A 21,212-nucleotide genomic window follows, 5' to 3' on the forward strand; every position below is an offset into this window, starting at 1 on the left:
TCAACGACCGTCCCAAAGGGAGGAATAGTGAACGGAATCTAGATTTACCTTATTGCAGACCAATAAAATAAATTTTGACATCAAACAAAGTACCTAATTAGATACTGTACACAACTTTGCCCATTCGTCTTTGGTACAGCTGACAGGGATGAATGATGAGATGTAAATTATGAACAATACCCCGTTCGTACGGTAATAAATGCTGTTTATGCGGCGTAAGAACTACCGATACGCGTCTCGTACATGGCCATAAGCACCGACATAGATTCCTCCTCCGGCTTCTCTCCTGGACTGACCGCACCGAAAGTCTGGCTGTTCCCTAGACGAGACTGAGAAACACACACAACTCGCCCAACAATGAAACCACACGACGCTCTTGACATCCGCATCCCTTCCATCATCATCCCTCCCCCCTCCTTCCTTCACCTCTCTCCCTCTCCCTTCCATACAACCTCCCAACTTCATCACCTTCGCACTCTCACTTCACCAAACGGGCTATGTCACCCTTATCTGCTTCACGTTGGCCTTGACAAGACTTTCCAGACTTTCGCCTCGCCCTGATTTCACCTCCACGCCACGTTCCGCGTCTAAAGGGAGGCCCAATCCCAGCTCAGTCCCACCAAAAGATTGCAGTCTACGCCTTAATTTACCACCACATCTAAATCGACAATACCACCTCGCTGTCTAGGGACGCACCCCGTCGCTCATCTTTTTACCTTCATTACAACTCTTCCGACCGCCCGACCGGAGGAATAAATCGGAAGGTAGAAAAAGAAATTACACAATCCTACGGACACGACCCACAGAGTTCTACTTCAACCCGTCGGACGTAACCATGCCGGCTACTGCCTCGACCTCCCGCGCCAACGGTCGCTCCAGTGGCTCTGGCAACCCGAAGTTGCTTGTCGTCCTCAAATTGTCTTCCAGTCTATTGAAGGACTTCGCACCCATCACGGACAGCAAAGACAAGAGAAGGAAGAGCAGCGGTGCCGCTGCCAGCAACAAGAAGAACGAGTCGAACGCCGACTTCCTTACCAAGAAGGAAGAAGTCTCCCCTTCGCCCCCCTCATCCGGGGTAGAGCTACCACCTGCATCCTCAGTGGACAACGCCTCTGACGCTGCTTCTACGCCGGTGCCCGGTACTGCTGCGGATGCGGATGCGATTCGAAAGAGCCTTCCTGGCCTGAAAGTTGGTGCTAAAAGAGGCCTTAACGCAACCTCAGACAACTCTCAAAAGCCAAGAGGAAAACCTGGCCCTAAGAAGAGGCCTAGGCTGTATGTGTCCCACTGATATCTCTTTAAATGAAAGCAAGGCTGACATGGCTATGATTAGTGAGGATGGTACTACTGAAAATGTCAGGCTAAGCACTCACCGACTTGGCCCGAAGGCTAACACTGGTGCAATTAACGCCGGCCTTCGTGCGCTCGACCGAAGTGGAACACCGTGCCGCAGATGGGAACGCAAACCTTTGCAGCTTAAGAGCTTCACAGGAGTACAATGGCAACTTCCATCCTGGCGAGCTCCTCGCACACAGACGCAGGAACCCAACGGAGAGACAAAAGAGGGCGTTCTCGAAATGGGTGACAGTGACAGCAGAGCCAACCAAAGTGCAAGCGGAGCCCCCAGCGAAAAAAGCAACTCAGGCGACGGCGATTCCACGCCGGCTCATCCCAGCATGGTCGATGCATCATCGCCTGCTATCGCTATGGCCGCATAGGCCAATTCTTAAATATATCGATTAATCATCACCTTCATTGTAAAATATCTTTTGCCACTACCTTGTTTTATTTCTTGGTGAGCCCAGGGGCGGATTTTGTTTTTTTATTGGCGTTGGTTCTTTTATTAGGTTGGTCATGAGGGCTACTTGTTTTGTTTTCAGGCTATTGCCTTTTGTTACCTGGAGCCATGGCACTTTGCTTGACATGCCTGTTCGACTTTCGTTTTATGTCCTTTACTATGTATTATCAGGATTAGGGTTAGATGAGATTCTTCGAGTGGACAACAATTCAGCTATACGATATATGCTCCTCTTCTACGAAATCCTATCTTCTCTATACCATTACTTATATTCTGGTAAATGATGCCTGGTAATCCCGAACTAGTCTTGTGGCCAGATTTCTTTCTCATATAACCAGGTTATTCCCAGAGCTTCTGCCTAACCTGAAAATAAAGCCCAGCAAATACGATAAATTATTTTTCAATCTAAACCTGTGAACAGGACATACATGGTCATCTGCCACTCAACCCTAAAGCAAGGGTTTCTCTCGAATCAATCCATGTGTAATTCCAAATATGAACTCCGGTTTTTTGTACCGACGGCCGTAATTGTCTATGTATATTGCTTAGGCTTTGAGATTCAATATCTTTACTTCGTAGGGTGCGGAGTATAAAACCGGCTCTTCGAGTCGGGCTAGATTTTATCTCAGACGTTAATGCGGAATAAACGTATGCAACGAGTGCTCTCGCTGTTGTATTAGAGGAACGATGTGAAACTTATTAAAGGTAGCAGAAGATCGACGCGTTTGAACGGTAGCGACAATAATCTCCGCGCTCCTGGTTGTCGCCCTCAGCCGGCTATGCTGGGTTAAAGGCTTTTGACCTCTTCCCCCGCAGTTTGGTCATGCCATCAGCAACCATCCTTGTCCTGCCCTGTGCCCTTCTCCTTAATCTCCTTTGCTTCAGAGTCGGTCTGTTTTGGAGTATCTGGCCGTCGTCACTTTGTCTTATGAGAGCTTTCTCCCTCTCTTTCCGTTACACGATTAGTGATGTTTATTCTCATCAGGAACCGATTCTAGATTTGCTTCAGGATCCTCTTGGGCTGAAGAGCGATCTTCCGCTTCATCTCGCTTCTCCTCGGTAAAATCATCCTTACCGGTTATAATCACCTTTGTCTCTTACAGTGGTTGTTGCTCGGGATTGGCGACGGTGATCGTGAAGGTGATCCTGACAGCATACCTCTGACTCCACCTCCCCACCCCCAATTACGGATAGCTCCTAGCCGGGGAATAAGATACAGTCGCGAGACCAGGCCGGATTGCGAGAACAAAGACAAGGGGAGAAAGCGACTGGGACGCAAGACAGAGTATAATATTCACGTGCGCTGCCTTGAGGTTGACTGGGGTTTGCTACCAGTCGAGACCTTGATAACAGCGCGCGTGAGGAGGCATCATACATAGTACCCGCCTTGGGCCTGATCCTCCACTGAACGTCGACAGCATGACTGATACACCTTTTTCCCCTTCCGGTGGAGCTCCTCGAGCTCCTCTCATCAGCACATATTCCGCACCGAGTATCTCTTCTATCCCCCGTCGCTCTTCTTACGCCTCTGTACTTTCAGGAACCGCCGCCCTATCGCCACAGACTAGCACTCCCTTCTCGCAGTTGAACTCCACTTCGTCCTATCCCCCGCCGTTCCACCCCGAAGGCCGCCCGTCGAGGCACTCGGCCGCCGTGGATACAGAGATGCAGACGAATTCTCCCTGGATGTTGCCTCCACAGGACACGCTTCCTCCATACTCCCGGAAATTCGCGAGCTTCCCGGCTTACGATCCCTTCTTCCAGAATCTCAGTAACTTCTCCGAGACACCTTCCTCCTTCACGCCTTCTTATCTCCGCAACTCCCGGTACATCTCTCGCCTCGAAGCTGCTCGTCGCGCCAAACCGGGATCTCAACGAGATGCTGCCTCCGTCTCGTCCGGCCAGGGCAATCTGCCCCGGATAGCGCCTTCATACCGCGGAATGACGTATGATATTATCGACAGGGAACCTGTCGGCGACGACGATGACCATATTATGCCGCTACCATCCCGATGGAGTGACTCGGACAAATATCCAGGACTAGAACTTCTGAATGATGGTTTGGAAATTCGATACAATGGGCCGGTTAACAAGCAGGATCATGAAGCCGCCTCTGTCCGAGCAGATCACCCTATGCCACCGCAATGCGGGATCTATTATTTTGAGATCACAATACATTCAAAACCTAAAGAGGGGTGCGTCTCATTTTTGAAAACTCATAATCGTCTTACTAATGAATCCAGAATGATTGGAATAGGGTTTTCAAATAACAAAGCATCCGTCGAGCGGCTTCCTGGCTGGGAGCAGGAATCGTGGGCATATCATGGCGACGACGGCAAATCATTCTTCGGCGAGAACCAAGGGCAAGGCCGGCAATACGGCCCAACTTTCGGGGTCAATGATACTGTGGGATGCGGGGTGAACTTTTCGACTGGATGTGCTTTCTTCACCAAGAATGGGGTCTTTCTAGGTATGTCTTAGCCCGTCGGGAGCAGCAACAACGATATTGATGGTATCCAGGCAATGCCTTTAAGGAATTGCGAAATCTGAAAGTCTATCCGTCCGTGGGAGTGAAGAAGAACCCTCCGGTACATATATCCGCCAATTTCGGTCAACAGCCATTCATGTTTGATATTGATGGAATGGTCAAGGTGGGTTTCAGATTTAAGCTGCCTTTTGGACCCATTAGGTGCTAAGCTCCTGATAGAAACAAAAGGATACTATCCATGCTGAAGTTAGCAAGACGAGCATAGCCAACATACAACCGCCGCTGGACGAGACGGCCTTCCTGCAGGAATTAGTTGCGCAATTTTTAGCTCATGATGGCTATGTAGAGACTGCCCGAGCTTTTGCAGAGGAAGTTGCCGCTGAGTCGGCAGCGCTAGAGAATGGCCGCCAGACGCAGCTAAAAAAGTACGAGGTAGAGGAGGATATAGAGGCGATCAATCGGCAGAGTATGTTGACCTTGCAGCTGTCGAATGATGCACGCTTTGCTAACCATACTAGAAATTCGAGCCGCTATTCTCGAGGGCGATATCGATAGAGCCCTCAAATACACCAACGCCTACTATGCTAATGTGCTGCAACAGTACCCTCACATACACTTCAAGCTACGTTGCCGAAAGTTCCTGGAAATGATGCGGCGATGCACCGAGCTGTCGTCGTCTGCAAAGAAAGGCAAAACCACCAATGGTTTTTCCGACAGTGCCGTATTCGACGAAGATATGGAGCTTGATGAGCAGATGCAAGACCGCGACCGATGGGACGCTGATGGAATGGATATGGAAGAGACAGAGACTGCCACCAAATCTAACGAGCTTTTAACTGAGGCCGTGCAGTATGGACAACAGCTTCGGATGGATTATCCTAACGACGAAAACGGGGGCGATAAGAAGTTGCTGGATGATATCTTCTCACTGGTGGCATATCCAGACCCGAAGCGATCGGTGCATGGTCACTACCTGGACCCAGCCGGACGTGTTGCTGTTGCAGAGGAACTCAACTCGGCGATTCTAGGTATGCCTGCTTCTTTCCCCTTGGGACCATACAAAGCTGACGTCGACAGTGTCACTGGGCAAGTCCTCAGCAGCGGCCCTGGAGCGGCTGTACCAGCAAACGGAAGTATTGGTTAATGAGATTAGCGAAGAGGGAGGCGCTGGGGCGTTCATCAATGTACGAAATGACTTTTTACAATAGGCCTCTGGCTTTCGTGGTTTGACGGCGCCTGGCGGGTTCGAGTATGGAAGCATTGCAGACTGTCATATGAGACTGGCACCTTGATATATCATTATTCTCAACCTCTTTCATCTAGCTCGGATTCCTCTCTCGTATATTGTCAGACTTCAGCCTAGGAATTTAAGTACACTGTTGCAATAAGTTCACCCAATACGCCGCGGATACCTCGGTCCCGTAATGGTTGACGCATGAATTGCAGTAGGGCGGGAGAAGGGTGTATGTCCTGTTTACTTGCGTTACCGTGAATTCGTCCGACACAGGATTATTTTCTAGTCAGTTGATTGTTTGTGAGATGCCTCCAGCTTCAGGTAAAGCCGAGGCTTCCTTTGCTGTAACTCTATTTCATGTTGTTACATATGATAACCAATCATATAACGAATAAATTGCGTAATTAATCATATAATACAGTAATGGTATATGATACGCAAGGGTCAAACAGCAGTTCGTCTCTTCGCCTTTTTAGTCTATTTCTGCGCTTTTCTTATCGATGACTTAGCTGCCGTTGAGGTCATTGTTTTGTCTCCAGGGATACTAAGCTAACTATATTTCATGTACGTCTAATTATGGACGAGAAGGAATAGTAATCGCGATAGTCTGTCTCTTGAATCCTTTTGACTTTCCCTCTCTTCTCCTCTTTCAACCACTGACTCTTCAGTCACCGCTCTGCCTCCCATGACCTGGTAGACTGCAAGTCTGTGACTCTGCCTTACCAGTTCACTGCTCCACCTGGGGCGGTGCCACTGCCAACTCATAACTCTTGCATTCCAACTCCCTTCCTGGTCTACCTGCATCGGTAGCAGGTTGACAATTCCCAAAACAATGGAATCCAAGCCTGGTACGAGCCACCCAGAGGGGTACATTCCTACCCACTCCTACGCAACCAGTCGGGCAGATCTCCACTGCTGCTGTGGCCAGAAGGACTGCGTGTTTCTCCAGCATAACCACGATGCTCTTGAAGGATTGGAGAAGGATCTCGAGACCGCGGCGCGGCTAGGTCAGGTACGTTTTTTGACCTTTTTTGACTTGTTGCAGAGATCCTTCACTTGCATGTTCGGGTGGTTGTTGGGCCGTCATAGTCATCGACTCATCGCATGTCTGGTATTTAGCTATCGTCGTTGTTTATTGTCGCTGCATTTTTGGTTGCACAGAGGTTGTACATACTTCGTACCTCATCTACATTGCTTGCTGGGACTGGAGATTCTTCTTGTCCATCTCATGGCCCTATCCCCTTTGCGCAAATCAAGGACGTCCCCGGGTCTCGCTATCATGGCCACGGAATACCAGCAGTCCCCGATTCTATCCCGCTGTCTTGTCCGTCTATGCACTTTTTCTCTACCGTCAAGGCTTGCAATGAGCTTGTCGTCGCTAACCTTTGCTCTCCAGGCTCTACTCCATCGCCATGAGTCTTATATGGCCGAGGCGGAAGAAAACCGCCGACGGTTACTTGCCAACATTGAGACTCTAGAGCGCGAAAAGCGCCAGGTCGAAGAAGAGAATGCTCGGATTATTGAGGTGAACCGCAACCTACTCGATGAATTGGAGGGCCTGAACAAGGCACTCGCTGACTCCGACTCTTACGCCAAAACATTGGCTGTGAAACTCGAGAGAAACGAAGCGGAGCTACGCACATTGGCCGCTTCAGCTGCGCGTGCTGCTGATGTTGAGGCACAGCTGACTATCTTGGAAGCTGAGCAATCGAAGTTGCAGGACAGCCTGTTGACAGCTCAGGAGGACTCGAAGTCGGCGATGGACCGATGGAAGAAGGCGGAGTGTATGATTCGGGACCTGAACGATCAGGTTGATAGGATGGAAAAGGAAGCAAGTGAGGAGCGCGAACGGCATGCTGAGGTGGTTCAGCGCATGGAAAGGCGGCGTATGGTCGAGCGCGAGCTTGATGGGGCAGCCGGTCGACTGAAGGGAGCGGCGGCTGCTCAAAACCTCACTCGGGCCGGCGGATCAAGCGTGGTATCGCGCTTTGTGAAGGACATTCTACAGGATAATGCAAATCTCCAAATGGGAATCGTGGAGCTGCGGGAGATGCTTGAGAATTCCAACCAGGAGGTTCAGGAACTGCGTGATCAGATTTTGTTGCACCAACCTCTCGCGCCGCCAGCTGAAGGCGACCGACCGACAACAACATTGAGCCAGGAACTGGAGGCCAGAGAGTCGCGTCGAGTGTCGCAAGAGCTTCACATCCATCACCATTACCACACTCCGCCAGTTCATAAAAAGGAGAAAGGCACGCTTTTTCGTCGCTCCAAGAAGCGCCGTTCCTTGGGCAATCCGCCTATGCATTTTAATTCGGATACGCAGCCCTCTCGCAAAGCCAAGCATCGATCCCAGCCTTCTGCATCTTCTGCTTCAACGATTCTATCACAGACATCTGTTTCAATACCTCCACCTGCGTCGCATCGGTGGTCCTTACAGTCTCCTGTGCCGCCTGATTCCATGGCCAGTTCTCCTCAGTCAGCTTATCGCTCATCTATGTCTATATTTGATCGCGTGGACCGTGGATTCGATACGTCGCAGCCTACCAGCCCTGACAGTGCGACCTTTACATCGCCATTGAGGAATGGCCGGTTTAAGGGTGGCGGACCCTCAGACGCCTACCGTACGCTGGATGGAGCCGATGACAGACCAATGAGTGATTGTGAATATAGCGAGTTTCAATTGCAATCGGTGATCCCTGAGGAAACAGAAGACACAACATCCATCTCTCGACCGGAATCCCCAGCAGCCGGTGACGATATCTTTTCCACTTCCACGCCGTACCGAAGGATGCGTCGAGCCACTTCGCACGAGAGTCTATTCTCGGTTGCAGGCATGGACATCCACACACTCAGTCATCGTCCATCAAGAATGAGTGACTTCAGGCCCGGTGCTCTGCCGCTACGAGTGCAGCGCCGGATCCTGTCATCTGACCTCGCCTCTACACCACCTACAACCTCTACCGTCACTGTCACTGCGGGAAGGGATCCCACCATAGTCTCTCCCTTTCACCAATCGCCCCAGTCTCTCCTTGCTTCTGTAGCTGGCTCTCAACAAGCTCATGACCAAGAAGCCGGCAGCCACACGACTCAGACATCGATGGACGACTCCGCCCTTACGCCAACGCGGATTCTCTCCATCGGCAGCCGCGTCGGCGGCTGGGTCCGCGGCCGCTGGGGTACAGCCCCAACATCTTCTCCCCGTCGCGACCTCAGACCACTCACGGAAACGGATGAAACATCTGCAAGTCCAGAGCAGTCTTGCGCTTGCTCGACACACTCCGCAGAGCAGCAAACTCCTTCCTCAACCCCTCATCCCCAGAAACGACCGCCACTCCGGTTCCGCCATCCGGGTGTTAACCAAAAGGGTCCGATTATGGGTTTCCGTCCTCCACCTCCCCCGCCTATCTCTATTCATGCTGAGCAAATCGATGAAGGATTGTTGAGGGAAAGTTTGGCTGAATAGACCTATCGGGCCCCTCTTCCTCACTCCCCTCTTCTCTCACTGTACACATCTTATCTACTCAATATTTGCTGATTATACTGTTGTGTTGCTTAGTTACTTGCATTGCGTTGCGTTGCACTAGGGATTCTGGACTTGGGGCTGACTCCCGTCCCATTGGCATTGTTTTTGAATCTCATATATCATGATACCCACGTGAAACGCTTTCTCCCAAATTCATATATTACTTCGTTTAGTTCCTATCCCAGTTATATTTACCTATATCCACTAGATGTGAAAGCGTCTAGTCGCATTCTTGCTCGCTGGGCCTTGTCCTGTCCAATTTCATTAACTTATATGTAACTTCATTAATCGAATGATAACATTTTTCCTATTTATGAAATATAGTATACGGCAGACTGTAGCGTCCAGTTGTCTTTTGCGCATTATGAGCTGACTCAGAGTAATCTATACTGCTATAATGGTAGGTGACCTACCTCCACGATATGCTAGAAATACCGAAGAGTCTAACCGACCAAAGCCGCGACTCCAAGGTTTACCGTAGGAGTCAATCATTTCTGACACTGATTGTGGACCCGATACGTCCAGATAGGGATACTAGTCGAGTGGAAGAACCCTGTCTGCTCTTCGCTCGGCGGCGACTGGAAGGGTAGCTGCTCTACGGCGAGGGCGTTCCGTGCTACAGGCGACTGAATCAGATGCCTACAAGGCAGAAAATGACAAAAAAGGCGGAGAGAGGGCCGGGGTACTTCCTTTCGACCATAGCTGAGAGCTGAAAAGGGGAAATAACTTACCGCAGGCATCTAAGAATGTGCGAAATGTATCCTCGTTACGGACTGTGGCAGCAATGATAAACTCCTTCACGTAGTAATTGTCGAAGAGATCTTTGATTGTAAGGACGAGAAGGGTCACGATATCCGAGTCGTAGATCTACGCTGAATCATTAAGTGTCCCATCGTTGTCCTGAAGAGAGTCATACCAGATCAGCTCCGAGGGCAATATCAAACCCTACACGATCATTTTTCCCTAAGAGTGAAGGGACCTGAAGTGGCATTCCCCATTCCCAGATTCCCGCCTGGATTTGCGTTCTCTCCAACCCATTTTTGTCAATACAATCATCGATTTGTTCGATAAGGGCGGGTTCCCGGTCCGTGACAATGACGCTCTCCGCACCAAGATGTTTCGCGCAAAGGAAGGATAGGAACCCGGTGCCGGCACCAAGTTCGAGAACGCGTTTGTTTGCTACCAGGGATTTGCCAGCCCTGGTCGTCGAGAGGAATGTGCCTAGGTGCAGAGCCGCTTCCCAGGTGCGGAAACCAGTGGTCCCGCCGGAGAGAATAAGGGAGCGGTTTTCAGAGGTTATAATTGTTCTTGGGTCTATGGTTGCATCGCATTCGGATGAGCTCTCTGAGACAGGTGTTAAGGAGGCGGGAGCGCTGTATTTGATGTAGGTGAGTTTCTGCGCTTGTTGAAGGGCAGAAGGTTTTGGTGTTGAGAGTAAAGAGGTCCATTTCTCCATGAGACTGTCGATAATTTCCTATCCACTTAGGTCAGATATCGACGCGCGAGGACTTGGTATAATTTTTGATCTTGCAATAGCTGTGAAAGCTTAGGCATACTCATACATCCTCCTCGGGGTTGGATATTGATTTTTCAATTTGTGTGATAATCGTCTTCAAGACGCGTGTTTGGTAGGAAGCTGGAGGGAGAGGCCATGCTGTGTCCTCATTGAACATTTTCTCATAGATGGCGCATTGTATGGTGGAAGAGACGAGGGCGGGGCCATCGGGAAGCGAGAGGGAGGGAGGGTCGACTTGTTGAAAGTATTGCGCTGTCAGAAGCGCTATTTTGTCCATGAAGCTGAGTAATTGGATTCTCGTAAGCTTAGGATGGAAATAGAGCTGTCTACAGTACGGTCGACTTGATTGTTCTACAGCCAAGTCCCGTTCGGTATGGCGGAGCACGCAGCGGAGTAGTCACGTGCACACTAGCCCAGCACGGCTAGCGCGCCCTAGCCGAGCCCACAGCCGACTTTGCACAGAAAAGCGAAATTGACCGAAGCGCATCTCGACGCCCGCCAGAATCGACAGTCGACAACGACGACATCCAACCACCGCCCCCTGACCTTGTCATTCTCGCTGCTGGTGGTTCAGTCTTGTCAAGCCTACAACAACCACAACCATGGCCGACGCACCCGTTACCCTGCGGACTCGCAAGTTCATCCGCAACCCTCTGCTTGCCCGCAAGCAGATGGTCGTGTAAGACCCCTTTCTCCTGCACCGCACTGCATCTACCTACGTTAGACTGGATTTGGGAGATATTTGCAACGGACTCTGCGCGAAAAGAACGAGGAAGAGTTGGAAATGTCTACATTTGGGCGCACAAACCAATTGAGTCCGACTGGGTACTGATGTGAGATGATAGGGACGTCCTGCACCCCAACCGCGCCAACGTCTCCAAGGATGAGCTCCGTGAGAAGCTCGCCGACCTGTACAAGTCCAACAAGGACCAGGTTTCCGTCTTCGGCTTCCGCACACAATACGGTGGTGGCAAGAGCACTGGCTTTGCTCTCATCTACGACTCCACTGAGGCTCTGAAGAAGTTCGAGCCTCGCTACCGTCTTATCCGTATCGGTGCTGCCGAGAAGATCGAGAAGCCCAGCAGACAGCAGCGTACGTCTATCCCGAGCCATTTACACCTCTCATTCTTGAGATGGCAGTGGAGGAGCTAACATTCGTTCAGGCAAGCAAAGGAAGAACCGCTCCAAGAAGTTCCGCGGTGTCGCCAAGGTCAAGGGCCCCAAGAAGAGCAAGGACTAAGCGTGTGCTTCTCGCGAATGATTACGTTGGTGCTCGGGGTTTGGTGGGAGATTGTGGCGAGAAAACTGGCGTACTGATTCTGACTTGGACTCGGATTCGCAACTCGGGACTTGGGCGCAGCAAGCAAAGCTGGTGTCCACGATGATAATAATGATGAACCCAACAACCCTGTGATTAGCAACAAAAGAGAACAACCAAAAAAGCATGCTCGTCCAAGGTTTTCGCCATGGTATATCATTATTTATTGTCTTTCCCAATCTCCGAGCGTCCGTCCCCGTCGTGACCAAGCGGATAGACAGGTTTCAGAGGATAAAAATTTCACTGGATTCCTGGACGGGTATCGTTATAGTCGGCTGTTCAATGCATTTCGTTTCATTCAATACATGTCCATGGCCGTGTCCATATCCTAGGACCAGGCTTTGGTCAACCCCAACATCTCAGATTGGGAAGTAGAGGTACAGGTAAGTACCGGCTGTAGGTACTTTAGACCGATCTAGAAAAAGAAAAGAATGCACACGGTCCCACGGAGCCTGTCGTGAATGTGATGATCGCCCTCAGCTGCAAGCAAGAACGCCCGCTCCCAAAACCCCAGCTCACGTCGCCTTTATTGGATCTGGCATGCACATCCACCAACCGGACATTGACCCCCGGAGGAATTACACAAGGTACTTTGTTCCTAAACGCAACCCAATTTTCTTCCCACAGTTGGTGCGTCGATCAGACAGCGATGCACTGCAGACTACCCAGACTAGCTGGCCAACATCAACCACTGCAAGTAAGTGCCCTACCGAATCCGAGGACATGGACGGGGTATCCCTGCTGCACATCTTCGTATATCCATCAACTCCCAGCCTTCATAGTTGTCAGCACGCAAATTGCCTATTCCTTGGTCACCGAGATAGCGCCCTCATCCAACCTTATCCTCCAACCAGGTTGTGGCTGCAGACAGAGCTCCGCTGCTGTTCCCTTCTCCAGTCGATCTTCACTGCAGATGGCGCCCACTATTCACCTACTACCCGGGGACTAGCAGCTAGAGCCAAGAGGCTGGAACACCCAGATGCCATCCCTAACCAATAACGAACTCGTGATTTGCTCGAGTCGCTGCGGCAGGACGGATTCGACAACCCCGGGGAGCTTCGTGCGGACTTCCGACGGGACGGGACGCGCCAAGGAGAACGTGTGCCGTTGATACTGTACGTAAATTGGAACCTCCAGTCCTGAGTAGCGTGGTTTGCTCTTTCTAGATATCTGTGAGGTATGAGGAATTATTTCTTTTCTTCTTTATGCCTTAGTTGTTTATGAGGGGTGGTTGAAACATACACGCAGCTGATCTAGTATTTGCCAGAGGATTGCTTGTGGGCGCAGGGGAATGATACTGAGTAGGGACCGAGCTGCGGTGAAAGATGAAGGAAGGCTTAGCTTCACGCTCGTGCGTTTGACGTGGGTGGTTACGCAGGAGGGCGGGTTCCCGAGGAGATGAAATGCACGTTCAATCTAGCCGTCCCTGCCTGCCAGGTCTGTCGCCGGAGTCTTGACTTGGAGATAGATGATGATTGCGTTGACCGGTCGTTTGCTGATATGGAAAGATGCTACTATTCTAGGAGCTCCTTCCTTGGTTCAGTCATTCGGCTCAATTGATATTGAGATATTACGGTGGTGACAGCTGCCATCGGTTTTACCGGCTTCTTAACTAGAGGCAGAATTTAGAGTGGTATCTCGAAAATGATTGTATACAATTGCCCGCCTTCCATTAGGGTCCATAGTTCTCTATGACTGTGTTCAAACTCGGGCTTAGCCTCCTGATTAGTATATGTCTCCCTGTCCCGACCGTAAACCAGATATTAAATTATGTGCTAGTAGGATAGTGAACTAAGCAACACAAAATGCATTTCAGAAGCCCGAATCCTGGTCCTGGAACCAGGATAAGAGGACAAAGAGCAATCCATCGAACAGATGATCATAATAAGCGGACAAGTTACACGTCATCTCATGACAGCGATGCCGTTCAAGACCTTCAAGCTGATTTATGCTGAGCCAACTAGTATATCAAATCAAGCGGCCTGAGCACCGGTATTAGTGAATTATCCTGTCGCCATTGCTAAGAAAGAAAGCCGCGGCCGTACAAAATCGGATTATCCAATGGACAAAACGAAGTTTAGAACACGAGGAATAGGTAAAATAGGAGGAGAGGCAACGAAAAGTAAAAAGGAAAAAAGGAAAGAAAATGAGGAAACTCATGCATCGACTATAGGTTGACAGAACTGTGTCTTTTCCTTTGTTATTTTTCTTTTTGGCGATTTGTCTGCAGTTCTCGAATCTGATTGTTTGTCCTACCTGTCATGCGACTTCCTAAATCAACTGTAAACAGACAATACCCACCTCGTGCCTCAACAATGTTGATCTATCAAAACGCCACATTACTGGGAGCAGAGACCGGTGTAGTTTGGATGCGCGGCGATTGTGTGCAAAACCGATTTCTCATCAGTTTGAGGAAGGCTAACTGAGTGCGTCGACCGCGTATATGGTAGTCCGTTAATCAATGTGCTCTCAGAGCTTGGGTCGTCCGCCTCTGATCGGTTTCTGTAGGCTGGCCTGGTGTACCCGTAGGTATCTGGCCGGTAGTCCGTGTGTGACACCAACCGCCTATTGTCGCGTGAAAACGCTCTGTATCGAGAATCCGCATTTTCACGGAACTCATCGCCTGCCTCGGTGGCGCATGGTGCAACTTCTAGGCCCGCAAAAGATCCGGACGAAGGTGACAAGGGTGAGGTCGCACTGCCTGGCGCGACTGGTAGAAACCCGAACGACATATCGTTCCCGCTTGCTGGAATCAATTTTGCTCGATCCACCGTCCCGCTGTTGAAAGGCATATTCAAGCCTGGTGTAATGGGTGTGCGAGGTTCGCATTTGGAAGCCCAACGGTGGCTAGACTTATAGGTATGGACAGACGGTAGTCCGTCAGTGGTTGTGATGGGACCACTGTTGCTCCCTGAAAGCGTGCTCCGGCTGGTGGGGTTGGGAAGCGTTCGCTCTGTCCCCTGGGCTGGAGATGCCAGCGAACCTTGGGTGATCCCCAGGCTAGAAGCTCCATTCGTTTGCCCCTGTCCGGGGTTCATATAAGAATAGGCCGTATGGTTTAGTGAATTCTCTGCATCATTCTCTGAGAACATTGCTTCGGTGGGAGCTCGACTCCCAGGCAAAACTGCGGCCCAGTTTTTGGAATTCCATCCCAGCTGGCAATAATCTGCTATGAATACCTGAGGCGAGCTTGGCAGGATATAGGCGGAAGATGTCTGAACATTGTACGGGCTTGAGGACTCGTCATCATAATTGATCGTAGGGTCAATGCCAAAGGGCTGTCGACAGTATGGATTCTGAGTGTCCGGGGTCACTCCGTAGTCTGAAGCCCTTGATGATGAGGAGACACGATGATTGGAATGATTTATAGGGAATCCGCCCATTTTAGAAGCGGTTGCGGAAGGCACGTATATTCGTGAGGCCATATCACTTGCAGGATAGGGCCATCCAGGCCCTGGGGGAACCTTTGCCTGCAAAATGGAAGAGTTCACCTTTTACATCCAGTCAGCTCTTATGTCGTAATGAAAGGTGCAAGGGTTGTGGTGGGTCGAGGAAGCTAGCTTGCCCTTAGGAATTGACATTGTATATTTCCAGCACTCCGACAGTTAGAACAGCCCTGGCCATCACCAACATCGCCACTGCACTTGATCTTTCGTCTCCGACATCTCATGCACTATTACTGTTAGCCGTGTCAGTTGCTTGCATATTTTAGCATTACCCACTGCAACTGGTATCCGTCGTCTTGTGGCGCCTCGCGTCTTCGCCTCAATCTCGCTCCCAATGTTGATACAGCTCAAGTTCCTGTCCACGATATCTTGTTGACTGTCACTTTGGAGGGTTTGGGACATTGACAGAGCATCTCGCTTCGAGTGTGCATCGAAGCTGACCCCGTCATCAGCAGGGTAGAATGTTTGGGCCATGACTTCATCCATCAGTGATAAGGGAAACATATCGGTTTTCGTTTCCGTTGGACTCACATATGTAGTAAAAAGCAGGGCAGGATCACGGGAGTAGAAGTACTTTTGAAAGGTTAGCAGAAGGGATAGAGGATATGCGATCAGTAGTCAGGGATATCCGCTTGTGTTCAACATTTCCCATTAACGAAGCATATTGGGAAAGGGCCCGGCACGGTACCTCTAGAGTGAAGGTGTGAGTGGATACAAGTCCAGATTTAAGGCCCATGTGCCTGTACGGAGTAGGCATTTTCTTTCCCTTTTGATTGCCTACCTTTTTTTTTTTTTTTTATTTTTATTTTTATTTTTTTTTTTTTTTTTTTTTTTTTTTTTTTTTTTTTTTTTTTTTTTTTTTTTTTTTTTTTTTTTTTTTTTTTTTTTTTTTTGTTTTCATTTTGTTTAATTTGTTTCCCCCCTTCTCTTCGTCTCTCTTTTGTTTTTGCTGCCCCGTCCCTGTCGCAATCCTGCTGGTAGATCCCAACTAGGCCAGATGCGACCTCGTCTCGAATATTCCCAGCGACAGATTCTGTCGTCCTATTGGCCAGCCGCTCAAGAGAGGTCAGTGGTCATTCTCTTACCTGACTCTTTGTTCCCTTTTGCCTGAGCTGTACTGGGAAGATCATCGGTCTGCAATCGTCCGTGTCGCATGCTCGCCTAGTGCTCCCGGTTGAACCATTTGAAACTCCCTGCTTGAGGGCCAGACAGCAAGAAAGTGCATCCCGGTGCTGAGAGAAGTTCCGTTCCACGAAGAAGTAACGTCGGTTGCACGTTTCACGTTTCACCATGCAAGTGTCATGATTCACCTGATGCGTTACCACCAGGTCTATCATCCCTCTAGGAAGGGAAATAGAGATTGCCCGATTGTGGTTACGGCCAATTGTTGGTCAATCGCATCCGCAATCTTCAAATTCCTCCTCTCTTCAACTAAGCGCGATTATCCCGGGTGGCGTCAAGGGAAGCTAAGCTCGGTATCGCCAACCTTCTGTTTTGCTGGCGGTTGTAGAGCGGGCAGCCGCCGATTACGTTTGCGGAGTTGCTTTTAGCGCGCTATGGCTGTCTCTGATCCCAAGGGGAAATGGGGTCGAATGTTTGCGCGATGCTTGGGAAGGGTTGTGTCCTGCTGGGCAGCCTGTTGGCCGGCCGTGACGTCCTCCACCATCAAACACTTCTGGGGGAAGCGGTCAAAATTCCGCCAGTACTTTTGACAGGGCATCAGTGGTCTCGAATAAGATCCACGACAGCGTATTTGTTAGCGCTATCAAGGGTCCACTCGCCCGCATCCTTTTCAGGTGTATTCGGTTCAAGGTGTACAACTCTCTGCAAACGAACCCTTTGGTAGCGATTACACTAATGTCTCGGAAGAGGGAGGCCCATGTCTGCGTATGAGTGATAGATGCGATTTCAAGGTCTGACTGGAACATCAGAGTGCCAGTGACACATGCGGTTGATTCATAATTCAAGATAGCCTTGGAAATTCTCAGCACGAAACCAAGCCGATCGGGAAGACATGACTGGGCCAGTCTGCGCAAGGCGTAGTATTGAATCATTCTTATGATCTCGGCAGAGTCGGGAAAGCCATATCGGCCACATAGATCAAAGCCAAGCCACACAGCAGCCGGGATGATAGAAGAAGAAAGGAGAGCAGCACAGCAGAAGGAGATAAGCCAATAATAATGGGATGAAGAATGAAGCTTTCCATCGAATCTCACAGCGCCTTGGATCTCCTGGAGTGCTGTCAGCCAGGTTCGGCATGGACGTGGAGCTAGTCTAGTAACATGCACGGGGCTCAGGGGTCCTCTGTGAGGAGCCTGCAGAAAGAACAAATGTACCTACAGTATCTTGCCTGAAAGTACAGAGCAACTGTGGTAAACTTCGACGGCCTGCATGTGTGCTCCTAGTCAGCTCGAAGCTACTATACTGCTACGCTTATGGTGACAGTCGACTTATATCCGCGAAGCCGCTCGTATAGACGTTCAAAGTATGTATATCGATATTTTTCTCATGATTGTTAGATTTCGATTGCATAACGGGTAGAGATTGGGCTGGCGAGTGCATTGCTTCAAGATCAGTGCAGTGACGTGTGCAGGAAATCCCTCCCTGCCGTACATCTGTGTCTCCATGTATTGGCCAACAACATTTACAATTCGCAAAAGGGCCAGCCACAGAGTAAAAAGAACCAGTAAAGGCCACTGGAGGTGCTTTGAATGGCCATCATGTTGGCAGTCCCTTGTCAGGTTTGGTCAAAGCGCTGGAAGTCCAAGCAATATCAGAATCTTCACCACGTGTATTCCCCAGATTCAGACAAAGCCAGCAAGTGGCTGCCAGTGGCTGCCAGGGCTGGCGAACTGAAAAGCATAAAACTCCATGGTACAGTTCAGTTAGAAGTTGTAACAAGCTGCAGGATACCACCGTTACTCCAACGTCTGTGGTGGAACTGCAAGGAATTCGTGATTTAAAGGAACAACTGCACCTCTAGGCCGTTCCTTTTTGTTTGCAAGAGCGCTGCACGGTGCTGAAAGTCCTGGGCAGAAAGGACAGAAAATCCCCGTAAAGGTGCAATGACCTTGGGTTACAGTTGAACTGTCTGCACGCAAGGTAGCAGTCATCCAAGCTCCCTCCCATCCAGCGCTAGTGCTATCAAGAGCCAGCTGCGTTGATGTCAACTCCAGGTTTAACATTGCGCTGCAGGTTTAGACGCGATCGCAGGAGGAGCCTATAGCCTATCATCTCCTTAGCCATTCGACTTGCGTTCGCCTTGTTCCTATTTGGATCCTGGCCATCAATTCAGAGACTAAGCCAGGCCTGCAAAGGAAGTCCCTCCTTGGCCTAGGCCTCACTGCTCAGGGCTGTCCAACGACGTTTCCGGAATCTATATTGCAAGGATAGCCCTTGTTACACGGGGGCGCCCGGAAGCCGCCTCCGACTCCGAGGAATGAAGCCTTGTCAATCACATTAACGTCGGCTTGAATCGAAACGTGGCAGCATTAGACTGTGATGATGCACCCGGAGCTGCAGCAGTTCAACCCGGCAGTGACAGGAGCAAGCTGGAAGCTGGAAGCTGGAAGCTAGAAGTTGCTGAATGTTGCTGCAGCTGCGGTGGCTGTCGTTCGTCGTTGACTCGTTGATGATCGGCGGGCAAGACCAAGACCGAGCACGCCCGGGCGGCGGGCGGAATGATGACGGCGGCTCCGCATTGGATCTCGTCCGGGGGACCTTTTTTTCTTTGCTCCTTACAGAAAAAAAAATAATCCGATTGTGAAGGCTACTGCCAACCCCATCTTTCTAGCTAGTCTGGACTTTTGTCACTTACTCAAGCTCGCGTATCGGTTCTTGTCACATCTGTTCGTTCGACGCGGCGTCGATCCTCCCTGGTGCCGGCTGATGTGATGAGCGTCCTACTCGAAACGTCTCTGGGTGACATTGTCATCGACCTCTTGGTCGACGAGTCGCCTAAAGCATGTGAGAAGTAAGTAACCCCGTATATTTCTGCGTCGTTTCGGGGGTTGTTGTTCATGTATTGTACCATGTCGAGTGGCTGAACGAGAAACTAAGCTGTCTGTCTTCAATGACACTAGCTTCCTGAAGCTCTGTAAGGTCAAATATTACAATTTCTCGCCCTTCTACAGTGTCCAGAAAAACTTCTCGTTTCAGACCGGCGATCCGATCGGGCCCGATTCTCCAGATAGCAATGGCGGTTCATCTATATGGGGTTTACTTGAAGGACCCTCAAAACAAGCCGTTCCCCTTGCACTCCCTCCGAAGTTGAAGCACGACGAAAAGGGAACCGTGAGCATGGCGGCTGTGCCATCTCCACATGATCCAGATCTTCGTCTTGTCACAAGTCAGTTCATTGTTACGCTGGGCGACAATCTCGATTATTTGGATGGCAAGGCAGTCATCTTCGGTAAGGTGGTGGAGGGTTTTGATGTGCTTGAAAAAGTCAACGAGTCTTTCATAGACGATCGAGGCCGGCCGCTGAAAGATATTCGCATCCGTCATACAGTCATACTCGATGATCCATTTGACGACCCGCCAGGCTTGGTGGAACCACCGGAGAGCCCCCTGCCAACAAAGGCGCAGTTGGCGACTGTAAGGATCGCTGATGATGAGGATCTCGGGGATGACATGGATGAAGCATCTATGGAAAAACTTCGGCGGGAACGTGAGGCACGGGCGCAAGCATTGACCTTGGAGATGGTCGGTGACCTCCCCTTTGCTGAGGTCAAGCCGCCGGAGAATGTCCTGTTTGTCTGCAAACTAAACCCTGTGACCCAAGGTATAACAGTCTCATTCTATTTATTGGGGAGCGTACGCTGACAGGTGGTAACAGATGAGGATCTGGAGCTTATCTTTAGTCGTTTTGGAAAGATCTTATCCTGCGAAGTTATCAGAGATAAGCGAACGGGCGACAGTTTGCAGTACGCTTTTATAGAGTTTGAGAACCAGAAGGATTGTGAACAGGCATATTTCAAGATGCAGGGAGTCCTGATAGACGACCACCGAATCCATGTGGACTTTTCTCAGAGTGTGAGTAGCCGTCTCTGCAGCGTCATTCGATCCAGTATTAACAATTCTAATAGGTATCAAAACTGTCAGAAAGCTGGCGGGATGCTACCGTGAAGAAACGGAGCGCGCAAAGAGGTGGATTCGGCGGTGTCGCTGGCCTTGAGAGGAAACGTCAGTATAGGGCAAGCGAAAATGCTCGTGAACGCGCCGACTACAACATGGTGTTCGACAAAAATGACAACAGGCGGTCTGCGCCTCGTGAGCGATCATACAGTCGAAGTCCCCAAAGAAACAGCTACCGGGATAGAAGACATAGTCGAAGTCCACGGCGAGATTCTTACCAAAGCCGATATGGTGATAGGTCCCATAGTCGAAGTCCACCACGGCGAGATCGTGACAGGAACAGGACCGACTACTATGACAACGATCGACGGCGTGGCTACCGTGACGATGACAGATATAGAGATCGCCGACGTCGGTAGCAGAAGCCCCTGACGGAGTTCTGAAGCTCAGCGAGTATTACCCATAAGCCTTAAGTTAATGAAAATAAAACGACTGCCATCTCCAGAGTACTGTCTTGTCCCCACGATCAGCGAAGAGGCCTCATCCATTAAAGCGAGCACAACGTGGGAGGATGTATTATTCTATTTGCAGAGACGCTGTTCGAGTGGCGCTCGATAAGTTGGGTGAAACATCCAGCTGAGCTCTAGTCTACGGTGTGGTTTGGTGTATGCCCCGCCTCTGGTCAAAGCTTCGCGCAGATTGGTTCTCCAGGCAAGCCGAAAGGGAAAATGGATTAGGATGGAAAGGAGCCAAGATCAATGGCCTGAATACTGGAGCATGGTTTCCCTAAAAATAGGCAAATATGGCGAA

General features: G+C 50.2%; 8 protein-coding genes across 8 annotated transcripts; 6 read left to right on the plus strand and 2 right to left on the minus strand.

Annotated features, from left to right (window-relative positions):
* Nucleotides 1-296: 296 nt before the first annotated feature.
* BDW70DRAFT_134187 (uncharacterized protein) lies at nt 297-2,019 on the plus strand. The gene is made up of 2 exons (XM_073736455.1): nt 297-1,275; nt 1,334-2,019. Exons 1-2 carry the CDS (start codon nt 836-838, stop codon nt 1,716-1,718), a joined length of 825 nt encoding a protein of 274 aa, XP_073597146.1. The 5' UTR covers nt 297-835; the 3' UTR covers nt 1,719-2,019.
* A 185-nt stretch (nt 2,020-2,204) lies between these two features.
* BDW70DRAFT_134189 (uncharacterized protein) lies at nt 2,205-2,513 on the plus strand. Its single transcript, XM_073736456.1, has one exon. The coding sequence runs from the start codon at nt 2,227-2,229 to the stop codon at nt 2,389-2,391; it is 165 nt and encodes a 54-aa protein (XP_073597147.1). The 5' UTR covers nt 2,205-2,226; the 3' UTR covers nt 2,392-2,513.
* Nucleotides 2,514-3,217: 704 nt separating this feature from the next.
* Nucleotides 3,218-8,986, plus strand: BDW70DRAFT_149464 (uncharacterized protein; the record flags this gene model as incomplete). The annotated part of the gene is made up of 8 exons (XM_073739016.1): nt 3,218-3,993; nt 4,042-4,268; nt 4,319-4,449; nt 4,506-4,752; nt 4,805-5,314; nt 5,364-5,470; nt 6,386-6,532; nt 6,917-8,986. 8 exons carry the CDS (start codon nt 3,218-3,220, stop codon nt 8,984-8,986), a joined length of 4,215 nt encoding a protein of 1,404 aa, XP_073597148.1.
* A 390-nt stretch (nt 8,987-9,376) lies between these two features.
* Nucleotides 9,377-10,885, minus strand: BDW70DRAFT_31066 (protein-lysine N-methyltransferase). Its single transcript, XM_073743731.1, has 4 exons — nt 10,609-10,885; nt 9,963-10,520; nt 9,778-9,913; nt 9,377-9,662 (listed from the first exon to the last, which is right to left on the minus strand). Exons 1-4 carry the CDS (start codon nt 10,837-10,839, stop codon nt 9,535-9,537), a joined length of 1,053 nt encoding a protein of 350 aa, XP_073597149.1. The 5' UTR covers nt 10,840-10,885; the 3' UTR covers nt 9,377-9,534.
* A 159-nt stretch (nt 10,886-11,044) lies between these two features.
* On the plus strand, nt 11,045-12,182 carry BDW70DRAFT_134196 (40S ribosomal protein eS24). The gene is made up of 3 exons (XM_073736457.1): nt 11,045-11,241; nt 11,408-11,655; nt 11,726-12,182. The coding sequence occupies exons 1-3, from the start codon at nt 11,165-11,167 to the stop codon at nt 11,800-11,802; spliced, it is 402 nt and encodes a 133-aa protein (XP_073597150.1). The 5' UTR covers nt 11,045-11,164; the 3' UTR covers nt 11,803-12,182.
* A 173-nt stretch (nt 12,183-12,355) lies between these two features.
* BDW70DRAFT_134197 (uncharacterized protein) lies at nt 12,356-13,273 on the plus strand. The gene is made up of 2 exons (XM_073736458.1): nt 12,356-13,050; nt 13,123-13,273. Exon 1 carries the CDS (start codon nt 12,421-12,423, stop codon nt 12,877-12,879), a length of 459 nt encoding a protein of 152 aa, XP_073597151.1. The 5' UTR covers nt 12,356-12,420; the 3' UTR covers nt 12,880-13,050; nt 13,123-13,273.
* Nucleotides 13,274-14,088: 815 nt separating this feature from the next.
* On the minus strand, nt 14,089-16,077 carry BDW70DRAFT_134199 (uncharacterized protein). The gene is made up of 4 exons (XM_073736459.1): nt 15,858-16,077; nt 15,603-15,802; nt 15,446-15,553; nt 14,089-15,371 (listed from the first exon to the last, which is right to left on the minus strand). Exons 2-4 carry the CDS (start codon nt 15,798-15,800, stop codon nt 14,220-14,222), a joined length of 1,458 nt encoding a protein of 485 aa, XP_073597152.1. The 5' UTR covers nt 15,801-15,802; nt 15,858-16,077; the 3' UTR covers nt 14,089-14,219.
* Nucleotides 16,078-19,098: 3,021 nt separating this feature from the next.
* Nucleotides 19,099-21,188, plus strand: BDW70DRAFT_134205 (cyclophilin-like domain-containing protein). The gene is made up of 4 exons (XM_073736460.1): nt 19,099-19,299; nt 19,409-20,109; nt 20,164-20,360; nt 20,414-21,188. Exons 1-4 carry the CDS (start codon nt 19,220-19,222, stop codon nt 20,819-20,821), a joined length of 1,386 nt encoding a protein of 461 aa, XP_073597153.1. The 5' UTR covers nt 19,099-19,219; the 3' UTR covers nt 20,822-21,188.
* Nucleotides 21,189-21,212: the final 24 nt, after the last annotated feature.

The sequence above is a fragment of the Aspergillus foveolatus genome (assembly GCF_047715535.1).
Source record: "Aspergillus foveolatus strain CBS 279.81 unplaced genomic scaffold BDW70scaffold_17, whole genome shotgun sequence".
NCBI lineage: Eukaryota > Fungi > Ascomycota > Eurotiomycetes > Eurotiales > Aspergillaceae > Aspergillus > Aspergillus foveolatus.

Bases quoted from the DNA above. Each gene is read 5' to 3' on its own strand.
- BDW70DRAFT_31066 (XM_073743731.1), bottom strand. From the start codon at position 10,839: ATGGACAAAATAGCGCTTCTGACAGCGCAATACTTTCAACAAGTCGAC. The intron at 9,914-9,962 runs GTATGACTCTCT...GATTCAGCGTAG, and splicing joins TTGCCCTCGGAGCTGATCTG to ATCTACGACTCGGATATCGT. The intron at 9,663-9,777 runs GTAAGTTATTTC...AGTCGCCTGTAG, and splicing joins CACATTCTTAGATGCCTGCG to CACGGAACGCCCTCGCCGTA.
- BDW70DRAFT_134189 (XM_073736456.1), top strand. From the start codon at position 2,227: ATGGTCATCTGCCACTCAACCCTAAAGCAAGGGTTTCTCTCGAATCAA.
- BDW70DRAFT_134187 (XM_073736455.1), top strand. From the start codon at position 836: ATGCCGGCTACTGCCTCGACCTCCCGCGCCAACGGTCGCTCCAGTGGC. The intron at 1,276-1,333 runs GTATGTGTCCCA...GGCTATGATTAG, and splicing joins CCTAAGAAGAGGCCTAGGCT to TGAGGATGGTACTACTGAAA.
- BDW70DRAFT_134196 (XM_073736457.1), top strand. From the start codon at position 11,165: ATGGCCGACGCACCCGTTACCCTGCGGACTCGCAAGTTCATCCGCAAC. The intron at 11,242-11,407 runs GTAAGACCCCTT...GTGAGATGATAG, and splicing joins GCCCGCAAGCAGATGGTCGT to GGACGTCCTGCACCCCAACC. The intron at 11,656-11,725 runs GTACGTCTATCC...ACATTCGTTCAG, and splicing joins GAAGCCCAGCAGACAGCAGC to GCAAGCAAAGGAAGAACCGC.
- BDW70DRAFT_134199 (XM_073736459.1), bottom strand. From the start codon at position 15,800: ATGGCCCAAACATTCTACCCTGCTGATGACGGGGTCAGCTTCGATGCA. The intron at 15,554-15,602 runs GTGGGTAATGCT...TAACAGTAATAG, and splicing joins GACGACGGATACCAGTTGCA to TGCATGAGATGTCGGAGACG. The intron at 15,372-15,445 runs GCAAGCTAGCTT...TGGATGTAAAAG, and splicing joins TACAATGTCAATTCCTAAGG to GTGAACTCTTCCATTTTGCA.
- BDW70DRAFT_134197 (XM_073736458.1), top strand. From the start codon at position 12,421: ATGCACATCCACCAACCGGACATTGACCCCCGGAGGAATTACACAAGG.
- BDW70DRAFT_134205 (XM_073736460.1), top strand. From the start codon at position 19,220: ATGAGCGTCCTACTCGAAACGTCTCTGGGTGACATTGTCATCGACCTC. The intron at 19,300-19,408 runs GTAAGTAACCCC...CAATGACACTAG, and splicing joins TCGCCTAAAGCATGTGAGAA to CTTCCTGAAGCTCTGTAAGG. The intron at 20,110-20,163 runs GTATAACAGTCT...AGGTGGTAACAG, and splicing joins ACTAAACCCTGTGACCCAAG to ATGAGGATCTGGAGCTTATC.